We start from the raw sequence: 13331 nt of genomic DNA, 5'->3' as shown, positions 1-13331 counted from the left end.
GGAGTTGCTGGCGATGGCTGGACTGGGGATGGACCTGGTGACTGACCTGAAGGAGACAGAAGTGCTGCAAAGGATCACTGGCTTTGGGCTATCGGCTCCATGGTTCAACTACCTGTGGAGCTCCCAAGCTCTTGCCCCATGCTGGGGACCCCTTTGGTGGCAGTTCCTGCGTGAGTCTCCATGTCTGCCAGAAGCCAAATGGAGAGGGGATGCATGAGCCAATGGAGCTCCATGGTGTGGTGTGAGGTGGCCAACAAGAGAGCTACATCTCTGTGCCAGCCCTGCAGTCAGCCGTCAGCAGGAGGAGAGGGTGGTAGAAAGGGACAAGTTCTGGTTCCTGCTGCCATTTTGTGTACTTTGGGCTGATGAGGGGGATAGTGAGGTCCCCTCTGCATAAGGAGATGGTCCAGCGTGGATGGGGATGTATTTGTGCAGGTGAGAGCCCTGAGTGCTGCTTGGTGAGCTCTGACTTGGCTTACCACTCAGGAGGGACATTTGGGCTGAAGCATCAGCTTTAGTGCTCAGTAGCCAAGTGACAGGACAAGAAGAACCGGCCTCAAGCTGCCCCAGGGCAGGTTTACATGGAGCTGAGGAACAATTCCTTCCCCAGAGGGTGCTCAGCATTGGAACAGGCTGCCCAGGGCAGGGCTGCAGGCACCATCCCTGCAAGTGCTCACGCACCGTGGAGATAAGGCCCCAGTGCCATGGGTCAGTGGTGGCCTTGGCAGTGCTGGGGAGCGGTTGGACTGGATGAGTTTCAAGGGCTTTTCCAACCTGGTTGATTCTGTGATTCCAGAGCTCACCCTCTGCTGCTTCTCCATGGCGAGAACCTGAGCACGGAGGAGGTACCCTGCTCTCCAGGCCCCACCTGCAGAGCGCAGCAGGGAGAGCCAGGTTCCCCCGTGGGATCGCCGCGGAGCCGGGGCTCAGCCCTTCACCCGCACCTGGGCTCCCACCTCCCTCCCCGCTGTCCCCCCTGCACCCCTCGGTGCCGGGGTCCGGGCCCCTCCGCGGCCCAATGGGGCCCATGCCGGGGGGTCTGCCCCGCTCCGGCCCCCCGCGCCGCTCCCGGCGGAGGCACCGCCGGCTCCCCCCGCCCCGAGGGACTCCCGCGGCCGCCGCGCGGGTCCCGCCCTTCCGCCGGGCCTGGGAGGCGGAGCCGGGCGGCGGCGGCGGCGGCGCGGAGCAGGTGGGGAGCGGGTCCGGGGAGCGGGACCCTGCGGGGCCGCGGGGCCGGGAGCGGGGCGCAGCGCGGGGCGATGGGGAGCGCGGCGGGGCAGGGAGGGGGGCACCGGGGCAGGAATCCCGCCCCTCGGCCAGGGGGGGCCGTGACCGCCCCGTCCAGCATCGTGTCCCCTGTTGGGGGCGTTGGGGTCGGGTACCCCGACACTGACCCCCCCACCCCGTGCACGGGCGTCCGGAGAGCGGCTGCGGGTGCCTGCAGCGCGTTTGGTGCCAACAGGCCCCTTGTCCCAGTGGGCCGGGGTCATGCGGGCAGCTCGCGGCAGCTTTTCCAGGACCTTTTGGCCTCTGGGACCAATGGAGCCAGGGAGCAGAGCTGCACAGAGAGCCCTCTGAGCAGGACCTGGGGCTTGGGGATCTGGGATACACGTATCCCAGCACAGGGAGGAAGGGAGAGCATCCCTGGAATCACTGGCTGCCCCATGGAGCAGCTGTAAAGCAGCACCTGGAGATGCCAGATGCCTCCTCCTGCTCTCCAGGAGCCTGATGTGTTTCCTGGTCTGGCCAGGATCTTCCACGTCCTCGCTTGGAGCTGCTCTGGACTTCCTGCTGCACGCCAAGCCGCACCTGGGCTATCCCTGGGCAAGCAGGGGAGACAGAATCATAGAATCAACCAGGTTGGAAAAGACCTTTCAGATCATCAAGTCCAACCGTTATCCCAAGACTGCCAAGTCCACCACTAAGCAGTGTCACTGAGGATGCTGCATCCCACCCTCCCTGGGCTCCTGGCACACCAGGTCAGGGAGATGTTGAATAAGGTTGGGGGGAAGCAGCAAAGAAACATTCAGCAGGGCCAGGGCAGCCTGGTTTGGGTTTAACGCAGCTCTGGTTAAAAAGAAAAGCCTTGGAGATGCTGCCTTGGAGGTGCTGTGGGTTCCTTCCCTCCTGGCGCACAAGCATGGGTCCCAACGGGTGGTTGGGTGTCCTGAGCCACCAGCCGGGGGGAGGATGCACTCCAGTGCTGAGTTCAGTGCTGGCTGAGGAGTGAGGGACACTTTGAATGTGCCCTGGTGCCTTTTCCACCCTGTCCCCCCCACCCAGTGCGTCCTTGCAGGGGGGATGCTGACACGTTCCTGCTCCTCCGCCAGGTCTCCAGGCAGGGTCTGGCCGAGGGCAGGACCCACTGCCTCCATGATGGCGCGATGGCTGCCCCGCTCCACCGACCTGACCCGCTTCTGCCAGAAACTCAACCGGGTGAAGACCCTGGAGGATGACATGATGGAGACATCCTTCAACAGATGCCTTTCCACCATTGACCTGACGCTGCTGGGTATCGGGGGCATGGTGGGCTCCGGGCTGTACGTCCTCACAGGCACCGTGGCCAAGGAGATGGCCGGCCCTGCCGTCATCGTCTCCTTCATCATTGCCGGCTTTGCCTCGCTTCTGGCTGCTCTGTGCTATGCTGAGTTTGGAGCCCGTGTTCCCAAGACAGGCTCTGCCTACATGTTCACATACGTGTCCGTGGGGGAGATCTGGGCCTTCCTCATCGGCTGGAACGTGCTGCTGGAGTACATGATTGGGGGAGCCGCGGTGGCCAGGGCCTGGAGCGGCTACCTCGACTCCATCTTCAACCACAAGATAAAGAACTTCACCGAGACCCACGTGGGCACCTGGCATGTGCCGTTCCTGGCTCACTACCCTGACTTCCTGGCAGCTGCAATCCTGCTGGTCGCCACCGCCTTCATCTCCTTCGGGGCCAAAGTGTCCTCCTGGCTCAACCACATGTTCTCGGCCATCAGCATGGGTGTCATCCTCTTTATCCTCATCATGGGCTTCATCCTCGCGCAGCCCAAGAACTGGAGTGCCCAGGAGGGTGGCTTTGCCCCGTACGGGCTGTCGGGCATCATGGCCGGCACAGCCACCTGCTTCTATGCCTTCGTGGGCTTCGATGTCATCGCGGCCTCCAGCGAAGAGGCCAGGAACCCACAGAGAGCTGTCCCCAGGGCCATTGCTTTCTCCCTGGGGCTGGCCACCGGCGCCTACATCCTTGTGTCCGTGGTGCTGACGCTGATGGTGCCCTGGCACACACTGGACCCGGACTCTGCCCTGGCAGATGCATTCTACAGGAGGGGTTACGCCTGGGCAGGGTTCCTGGTGGCTGCTGGCTCCATCTGTGGTGAGTACAGGCAGCGGTGGGAGGGCTGCTTGTTACGGGGGCTGGGATCCAGGGTGCTGTGGGTCTGACATGGTCTCCTTCTCCTGCCCACCCCTCAGCAATGAACACGGTCCTGTTGAGCAACCTCTTCTCCCTGCCACGCATTGTCTACGCCATGGCCGAGGACGGGCTCTTCTTCCGTGTCTTCTCCCGAGTGCATCCCCGCACGCAGGTGCCTGTCGTTGGCATCGTGGTCTTTGGGTTGCTCATGGCACTGCTGGCCCTTGTTTTTGACCTGGAGGCCCTGGTGCAGTTCCTGTCCATTGGCACGCTGCTGGCCTACACCTTCGTGGCCGCCAGCATCATTGTCCTGCGCTTCCAGCAGCAGAAGGGGGATGTCCCTGCGCCAGCGGCTGGTGGCCGGCCCAGCCCCGAGCCCCACGAGGGTCCATCCGCCGGTGAGCTGAAGGAGTATGAGTCCTTCTCCGACAAGCTCCAGCTGGTGGGCAGGGACAAGAGCAAAGAGCACCGAGAGCCAGGGCAGCTGAAGGCGAGTTTTGAGCCCTACCTGGAGTTCCTTAGCGACTTCTACCCAGGGGAGGTGGTCACGGTGGCCGTGGTGACCTTAATGGTGTCAGCCATCTGCCTGTGCTCCATCCTGGTGTTTGGCAGCACCCACCTCCACCTGCCCACCTGGAGCTATTCCCTGCTGCTGGTCCTCTTCAGCCTGGGCTTCCTGCTCAGCCTTCTGCTCATCTGGGCACATGAGCAGCAGCACGGCACACAGACCTTCCAGGTATGCTGGGGACCAGGCAGGAACAATCCCTCTGCCAGGGTCGGTGGGGTGGGACCAGCTCCGATGGACCCGCAGGAGGTCCTGGTCACTGAAAGCACTGAGGCTCTTTTCTTCAGCCTCCAAACCACTTTTGTGCCCCTTATGCCCCCCCTCCAGTTCTAGCCTGGGTGCAGCCATGTGGGTGGTGACACCAGTGGTAACTCCACCTCCCTGCCGTGCCCTGGCCTGGCTGCTCCAGCAAGGACCACGCTGGCTCTGGGTTTCACCAGGAAGTTGTTCAGTCCAGAGCCATGCCCACCCCAACAGCCTGGCTCCCAGCTCCTGGCTTCCCAACTGCTGCTGTTCCTTTTGGCTGTCCTTCCTTTCAGGAAGCTCAGCATGACAGTCATTTGTCCCCCACGTTCACCAGTGCCACCTTTTGTGTCTGTAGTTTTCAGGAGGGGGAGCATGGTCTTGCAGCTCTCACTCACCCTCAGCAACTTTCCTCCCGCAGATCCCCCTCGTGCCCCTGTCTCCAGCGCTGAGCATCCTCCTCAACATCTATTTGATGCTGAAGCTCAGCTACATGACGTGGCTCCGCTTTGCCATCTGGCTGCTCCTCGGTGAGTGCTCCTGCGCAGTGTGAGCCAGGGAGTGGGACCGGGCTGGTCCTGGTGGTGAACAAGCCATCTGGTGGCTTTGGCTGCTCTTCCCCCCGGGGATGGGTTTATAAAGCACTTTGTGCCCCTTTCTGCCTCCAGTTCCCCTTTGGAGACACGAGCTGAGATCTCCCAGCACCTCCCTGACTCTCTCAGGTTTACGGAGTGTTTTGCCTTGTCCCTGTGAGGCTTGGATCCTCCCTCAAGCTTTGGGCCAGAACCACCCCCTGCTCCCGCGGCAGCTCCCTGGGGCTCCCCCTCCCTGAGGACGCCTGTGCCCAGGATCTGCAGGATCCTTTCTCTCCCTCAAGCAGCTTTGCAGCCCCCGCCGGGGCCGCGGCTTGTGCTGCTCGCAGGGCTGCCGGCCGCTTCCCGGCGGGCTCTGGAGCCGCTGTCCCCCCGCAGGGCTGCTGGTGTACTTCGGTTACGGCATCTGGCACAGCAAGGAGAACCTGCGGGAGCCGCGGGAGCAGCGCCTCAGCGCCCGCTACGTGGTGTTCCCCAGCGGCAGCCTGGAGGAGAGGGTCCAGCCCGTGCAGCCCAGCGCCCAGCCCGCCAGCCTGCCCGACACCGGCACCGCCACCGCCGACGGCAAGAGATGACCCCCCGGGCCATGGGGGCACCGGGCTGCGGGAGCACCTGAGCCCCTCCCCATGGCAGGGCCAGAGACCCCCCCTCCTCCTGGTCCCTTCGATAGTGGAGCTGCCGGGTCTGCCCCGGGCACGTGGCTCCATGTGGAGATGAGGAGGATGCTCACCCTTCCTGTTCCCCCCAGAGTGTGTGTGTGTGTGGCTGGCTTACTCCCTGCCCATCCCCAGCGCCCGGTGCCTGCCCTACTCACAAGGAGCTGCATCCTCACCACCCTTCCCTGAGCAAACCCAGGCACTGTGCAACAGATCTCCTTTCTGCCAGCCCATCCACACAGCCAGGGATGCTGAGGACTCCTGAGGATTGGGACAGGCACCCCACAACTGCCCATCCTGGGTCTCATCCTGGCTGCAGCCCTGTAGACCCCTCTGCCTGATGCTGCGCCTGCCTGGGGAAGGAGACGGGACAAACATGCTTCCCTGCTGGCATTCCCACTGTCCCTATCCCCAGGGCGAAGCTCCTGAATGTCTAGAGCTGAGGGTGCTGAGGAGCATACGGGGACATGGGATGGAGAAGGAACATGGCTGGAGTGACTGGCTGGGCAGGGACCCCCCAGAAGTATCCCAGCTGCACCTTCCCTGCTGGCATCAGCCATGCCCAGCTGGAAGGTGATGCCAGGGCCAGGCTCCTGCCCCAGCCCTGGGTGTGGGTGCTCAGGACCCTGGTTTTGTTGTCCCCAGAGGTCCCCAACCCTTGGCTGGGCTCCCTCTTTCCCCTGCACCCCAGCAGCACAGCCTGCCCTGCCCTGCTGTGGGGGGCTCAGCTCCCTGTAATGCCCCCCCAGGCTCTCTGTGAGTTGGGACAGGCTCTGTGGGTGCTTTTTGTTGTTGCCCCACCCTGGCTGCTGTGGTGTCGTGGGATGGCCCATGGGGCGACGCTCTGTGGCCACCCCAGGCTCTTTGCCCGTAGGCAGACTCAAGTGGAAGAGTTGGGGTTCGGCACAATTTGGACTGAGGAGACAACCCATCGAGTGGGAGGTTGCTGATTGCCAGGCTCTGCAGCAGGGACACCCTGTCACTGCATCCTGCGAGGAGCCAGGCACCACGGGCAAGATGGTCCCATTGCTTCTTGCTGGCCAGTCCCTGGGCGGGCTGGGGGTCTCTGTAGGATACACCAGCTCCCTGGTGAACCCTCTGCTACCAGTGCTGCTCTGTGTCCTGCCTCATCCTCGTGCTGCCTCTGCAATGGAGCAGTGCGTCCCTGCTGTGCCGTGGCCCTGCTTGGCACCTCTGTGTAGTGGCTTGTGAGCAATGGGCTGCCCGGTCACCCTCATAAATGCTGGTTCTCTGATGGCTCTGGCTGTGTGTGCTCTGTGTCCCCTTCCAGGAGTCAGAAAGTCAGAAAACAGCTTGGGCTGGAAGTGACATTCAAAGCTCATCCAGTCCTACCCCTGCAATGAGCAGGGACACCCTCAACTAGAGCAGGTTCCCAGAACCACATCCAGCCTGGCCTTGAATGTCTCCGGGGATGGGGCATCCACCACCTTTCTGGGCAACCTGCGCCAGTGTTTTACCACTCTCATGGTAACAAATGTCTTCCTCACATCGTCTGCATCTCCTCAGAGCAGAGCAGAGGGGCAGTGTGGGAAAGCTGCTCCCTCAGACGATGCTGAGGAGGGGCCTGCTAAGCCTTGGGGAAAGGGGGAGTCACGCTGCCCTGCAGCCATGCTCCTCCTGAGCTGCCTTCCTTCCTCCAGCGAGAGCTGCACCACGCATGGCCAGGCCTCCAGCACTGCTGAGGGCAGCTTTGCTGTTCTGACACGGGTATTCTGCCATGAAGATGGGCCCCAGCCAGACCCATGGAAACGGGTCTCCAAGGGCCTGGGGCAGCTGTGCAAAGGGGGCCTTTGCAGGTAGGCGTCTGTAACTGCATTCACCCAGGTGGGCCTGCCAGGGATGGGGCAGCCACAGCTTCTCTGGGCACCCTGTGCCAGCGCCTCAGCACCCTCCCAGGGAAGAGCTTCTGCCTAAGAGCTCAGCTCAGTCTCCCCTCGGGCAGGTTCAAGCCATTCCCCTTGGCCTGTCCCTACAGGCCCTTGTCCCAAGCCCCTCTCCAGGTTTCCTGCAGCCCCTTTAGGCACTGGAGCTGCTCTAAGGTCTCCCCTTCAGGAGCCTTCTCTTCTCCAGCCCTCGCAGCAGCTTGTGAACCAGTGCAAATAATGGGAATTAAAGTGTGAGACACTTGAGATAACCCCCAGATAACCCCATCCTCACTGTGGTTGTTCACGAGGGAAGTTTCCTTCCCATGCTAACAGTCATTCCTTATTAAAATAATAAAGCATTCAACAGGTATCTGGGGAGGCAACAGACTTAACTCTTATCTCCTGTTGGCTTTTAATCTCTGCTATAAATCCATTGTCAGCAGGATAAAGGTAAGTAGAAAGAACCACAGTTATCTGTCAGGAGCCCAGTGCAGGGCTGGGAAGAGCAGTCAGTGTCCCAACAGTGCAGGGCAGGCTGAGGTGCAGAACACTTTCATGTTCTCTGCTGGAGGAACTCAGCAGAAGCCACGTCACAAAACCCTGTGGGCTGTGGCTGGGGCCAGGCTTACCCTATGTGGGCTCAGTTGGGCTTTTAAACTGGTGAAGACCCAAGAGTTGTTGAATCTTCCTCGGGGACTGTAGGGACAGGACAAGGCGTGATGGGTTCAGACTGAAACAGGGAGATTGAGATGAGACATTAGGAAGCTTTCCTCTGTGAGGGTGCTGAGGCGCTGGCACAGGGTGCCCAGAGAAGCTGTGGCTGCCCCATCCCTGGCAGTGCTCAAGGCCAGGTTGGACACAGGAGCTTGGAGCAAACTGCTCTAGTGGAAGGGGTCCCTGCCCATGGCAGGGGGTTGGAGGAGCTTTAAGGTTCCTTCCAATCCAAACGAGGCTGGGATGCCATGAATGAGCCTTGCCACCATCCATAGTTAACCTATTTTTCAAATGTAGAGAAATTCCTTTTGTGCTGCACCATAAAAAGCAAGTGTGGGCCCAGTACACCCCAGGAGAGGCAGGGAATGGAAGGATTGAGCTGTGATTAAGGGCAGCAGGGTGGAGAGGAGCCTCCCGAGCACGGCCCTGGCTGCTTTATGAAATAGGATTACAAAATCGGTTGCTTCATGTGTGTCATTCATGTTCCTGCTGCAGCAATGTGCCCTGTGCTGGTGCGGAACATGTCATAATTGGTTTTAAACTGTCTGCCCACTAATGCACACACACAAAAATGGGGTGTCAGTAGCCACTGAGGCAGTACTCCTGCAGTGTTTGGTTCCTGAAAACAGGATCACCAGGAAAAAGCCATCCAAACTAAATGCCACCAGCAGTGCTCTGAGATGGGAGCCTGTGACTGGAGGGAGAAAACCCATCAGTTCCCTACCTGAACCCCTGTATACAGGATCCAGCCACCCCTGCGCAGCTCACAGCCCACGTTCACAGGAAGCTGCTGGTCTCTAGGGGCTGGTGTTACGCTATGTTTCCATGGGAGTATCTTCCTCCAAAGTAGCCTTAAATAAATAAGTAGATTATTTTCTGGGGCTCCCAGAAATGGCCTGGCCAGCCTGGCTGGGTTGCTGAAAACCCATCTAATCGAGATGCATCAGTGCAGTATGTAGGTCAGTGGTGTGATGGCTGGTGCTAGGCTCCGGGAGCCTGGAAGGGCTTTAGGGGCCATGGGGCAGATGCAGCTCCAGCACACGTGCTCCAGTGCTGGGCTAAGAGGCTAATAATCCCCTCACCTCACCAGTGAGGCTGCTGGAATGGGAGGACTGGGAGAGAGGCTGGTTTGCCTGCACTGAGAGGAGAAGAGAAATACAAATTCAGAGGGGGAATAACATGAGATTTGTACTAGAGACAACATTGATGTAGGGATGCTACCCACCATCGTTTACATTGTAGAGACTGCATCAGCCTGAGTCCCCTGACCCCAAGATGCAGCTCAGGGACACAGGGGTACCCAGGCCAGCTCCAGAGATGGCCCAATGGGACTGAGCTGGGTCCTCAGGACAGCAAAGACATGGACCTGTTGGAGAGGGTCCAGAGGAGGAACACAGGAACAATCAGAGGCCTGGAGCAGCTCTGCTCTGGAGCCAGGCTGAGAGAGCTGGGCTGGTTCAGCCTGGAGAAGGCTTCTTAAGGGGAGACCTTACTGCAGGTGCCTCCCAACGCTGTTTCAGAGGGAGTTTAATCGCAGGCGTTATGCTGGACTAAGCAGGCACTGACCCACTTGCAGGCTGAAGCTCTATTCATGCTACAGGGAGACCCAGGCTCTGCAGGAGTGGGCTGTGCCCAGGAGAAAGCAGGTCAGTGCCCACTTCCCAGCCTTATGTTTCTAAATGATCACCCCCAACTCTGGAAGCAGCACAGGGACTGCAGGGCTGGTGGGAGGCTGGCTGTAAGTAATCCTCTCATTATCCCTGCCATGCTCCCCTCCTCCTCCTGCATGTACAGCCAGAGGATGAGGTAACCCTGTGCTGTATCTCTAGGCACCAGCAGCAGCCTCTGCTCCTTCCACAAGCCAGTGAATGTCAGGGCATTGCCAGATGGCACGAACCCTGCGCCCTGCTGTCCCTTCATCCTTCCACAACGCACTGGCGGTCACAGCAGCCACACTGAGCAGAGGGGTTCTCAGCGCATTCCAGGAGCACTTGTGCTCATGCTCCTGCAGTCTGGGTCTCAGTAGCTCCTCCTCTGGGGCCACAGCTTTTCCCTGTTTCTCCACATGGTGCAAACATAGCATCATAGAATGGTTTTGGTTGGAAGGGAGCTTAAAGCTCCTCCAGTTCCACTCCCTGCCATAGGCAGGGACACCTTCCACTACAGCAGCTTGCTCCATCCAACCTGGCCTTGAACACTGACAGGGATGGGACAGCCACAGCTTCCATTCTCTAACCCATGTATAAACCTGTCGGGTGACAATCCTCAGTGCTGTTGGCCTGTGAATAGCTTCAAATCCCACCTGGGGTACAGACCCCCACATGTTCAGAGCTGTAAGTAGGACCTTTAACTACAATGCCCTACAAAGAACTCATAGCCATGAGTAAGTTTTTGCCCTGATAATTCAGTGTATGAGTACAAAAGTGAGGAACCCACCAAACCAGATCCCTCATTAGCTGTGATATCAGAAACACCAGCACCATCCTGCCTGCACCTGGAGCACGCAAGTCCTCAGTGTTGCACAGTCACCTCCTGCTCTCATGAAACCACAGGACAATGGAACATTCGCCACAGATATCCCAGGTTTAGTAGGATTTTACTTTCCATCTTTTCTCTGTAGAGCACAGGAAGGGCTTGGGGCAAAGGACAGAACAGGAGCAATAAATGGTGGCTGCACATTTTCAACTATACATTAATTTGCACGTTTCTAGGACGCTCCATGTGGTAAATTGGAACTTCCCAGAGTTACTTTGAAACAAAGAGGCTAAACCTCATCTTCTGCTGAGCACTAACACCACGTGCAGCTTCCCTGGTGTGAAGTCAGACATCCAGAGCCGTAACCCAGGACAAGGGCTCTACTTTGCAGAGCAAGGGCTCCCTGTAAGGCTGCTGAGGAACTGCGCAAGGCAGCAGTGGATGTGACGGCCAGTTCAACAAAGGAAATCCCACTGTGGAACAGGAGAACAAGCCTAAGGCAGGAAGCATTTGTTCACAGCACATCTCTGGGTAGGACTTTGCTTCCTACATCATCAGTGCACTCCTGGGCTGCAGAGACCCCACTGCAGCAGGCTGTGGCTCCAAGCACCAGCAGCACATACAGCATATGATGTTCCTCCAGACAAATGCCCCTATACACAGAGATGATGGTTAAAAGGAGCCCCTGGCCCTGTGTGTGCTGGCAGAGACTCAGGGCTGGCTGTAGCAGAAAACTTAAAGCAAAAAGACAGGAAACCTGCTAAGTGTTGGCAGTGATGAAGTCACCCGTATCTGCACAGATGCTGCTCCAGCACTGCCTTGCTCATCCTGGTGCCATGGGCTTGGTGTTCCGCAGAGGTGCCACAGGAGCAGTCCCAGAGAGAACCCACTGGGGGGGTCCCAGGCTAAGCCCAAAAAGCTCAGCCCTCAGGTGACTTCTCTGCAACTTCCGGAAGATTCCACCATATCTGAGAAGATTTAGGAGAAGCGTTTTCACAGCATCACATAGCTCTGCAAGCTCTTTGTTCACAGGGATGTCCTAGTGGGGCACATGGCTACAGGTAAGGAGCATGTGGTACGATTTAGCCTTCCCCAGAGAACAGATATTCAAGTATGTGTTCAATTTGAAGGCTGAAACAGCTGCTTTCCTTTTTCTCTCCACCCCTGTTTGCTCACCTCCTGCTGCCTTTGCAGTCAAACAGCTTTTCCAGTCATCTTCAAGCACAGCAATGGTTTCCTCCTGTGCTGGTTGACAACCTCCTTTCTTCCCTGCATCACTGGACGCTCACAAGACATGTGCCCAGGAAACCTGCTCAGGTTTCCAACGGCAGGAGCTCTGGGCAGGGTTAAAGGCGGAGCAGGACTGGTTTCTGTGTTGGCAGTACACACTAGGCTCCGGCTGGCTGGAGGCCGAGGCTGGGGAGGTGAGGCTGTGGGAAGGTACCTGTTTGCTTGGAGCCAGCTTTCAGACTCAGCCCAGGCGCAAGCGGGAGCCGGTGCGGACAGATCCCCACGCAGGAGCAGCAGAGCCTGACTTTGTGATCAGGTCATTGCATTTTCTCTGCTCTGCTGCCTTTGCAGCCTGTGCTCACAGCACACGTGCACTTTGTTGTCCAGCAGCTCCTGCTTTGTGATTATGGTAAATGAGCTGCGAAAGAAGAGATCTGTTGTGGTTTTAATGGCCTGCCTAGAGGTTATACAGAGAAATACCTGAACTAACCTGAGCTGCCTTTGACTTTAACCTTAATCCTTTTAACTGGCGATCTTTTAGAGTGTTTTGCTTCATGTGCTTTTCCTTAGGTGAAATTCTTGGAACAGCAGCAGCAGGAAAGGTTGGATTAAAGGAATTTACAATCAGCTGGAACCATTTCCATAGCCGGGGGGCAGCTGCCTTGGCCAAAGCCTTGGGGGTTGGAGGTGTTTTCACTCCTGTTTTTAAGTTCTGATCTCAACCTGAAGCTTTTTCTGTTGAAAGGAGTGTGAATTCCATGCTGTGCTGTCTGCCTGTGCCCTTGCCTGTCCAGCTGCCACCTATGAGCTGGGATTGTAGAAACCTTGGAACTAAGTAAAATCACCCATTGTCTATGGACATATTGCAGATGCTTTCGTTTCTTTTTCTACTTCTTCCCCTTTTTAGAGTAAAAATTACTACAAGGAGTAGTTTTAATAGCTTTAATTGTTTCATTTCACTCCTGGTTCACAAATCAATACAGGAATTGTTGTAATCTCTGTACAGTTTTTACCAAAAGAAAAAAATCTCTCACTAGAATAAGAAACAGTTTTTCCAGCCTCCGAGGCTGAAAGGGGCCACAGTAGTAATTTCATTTTCCCTCTCGTGTAATGCAAATCCCACGTGCCATCCAGGGACTGGTAGAGCAAGGCTCTTCCTGCCTTTCAGGCACTGGAGGGATGGTGGGTATTTGTCCAAGGTTGATTCAAGTGACAGGAGGCTGTCAGTGGTGTGTTCATGTCACACGATGGGCAAACCTCAATGAGCTTGGAGTTTCCTCAATGACTTTGGCAACAGCAGAGCAGATCATCAACCCATGAGGCTGTGGCTGCCCCATCCCTGGCAGTGCTCAAGGCCAGGTTGGACACAGGTGCTTGGAGCAAGCTGCTCCAGTGGAAGGGGTCCCTGCCCATGGCAGAGGGCTGGGACTTTCAAGGTCCCTTCAACACAAACTATGCTGGGGCTTGATCTGAAACAGTGGTTTTGCTATTGGGAAAGGCAGAGCTGCCGTGCCCGGGTTGGGTGTTTCACTGGTCCGGGTGAGGGACCACAGCCCCGTGTGACCGCAGGGG

General features: G+C 57.9%; 1 protein-coding gene across 5 annotated transcripts; it reads left to right on the top strand.

Moving 5' to 3' along the window:
* The first annotated feature begins 1151 nt into the window (after positions 1-1151).
* Positions 1152-12509, top strand: SLC7A4 (solute carrier family 7 member 4). Of its 5 annotated transcripts, none has more exons than XM_065692310.1 (6): positions 1152-1189; positions 2331-3358; positions 3457-4133; positions 4627-4735; positions 4874-4927; positions 5177-6709. In XM_065692310.1, the coding sequence occupies exons 2-6, from the start codon at positions 2374-2376 to the stop codon at positions 5371-5373; spliced, it is 2022 nt and encodes a 673-aa protein (XP_065548382.1). In that variant the 5' UTR covers positions 1152-1189; positions 2331-2373; the 3' UTR covers positions 5374-6709. The 5 variants fall into 5 exon arrangements, with proteins under 5 accessions (XP_065548382.1, XP_065548379.1, XP_065548383.1 ...); XM_065692307.1 differs by having other exon boundaries at positions 4874-4954; XM_065692308.1 differs by lacking the exon at positions 1152-1189 and adding an exon at positions 1891-1979 and having other exon boundaries at positions 4874-4954.
* Positions 12510-13331: the final 822 nt, after the last annotated feature.

Source organism: Lathamus discolor, chromosome 12 (genome assembly GCF_037157495.1).
Source record: "Lathamus discolor isolate bLatDis1 chromosome 12, bLatDis1.hap1, whole genome shotgun sequence".
Taxonomy (NCBI): domain Eukaryota; kingdom Metazoa; phylum Chordata; class Aves; order Psittaciformes; family Psittacidae; genus Lathamus; species Lathamus discolor.
The sequence above is the reverse complement of the archived record's forward strand: the minus strand, read 5'-3'. Positions and strand labels throughout refer to the sequence as shown.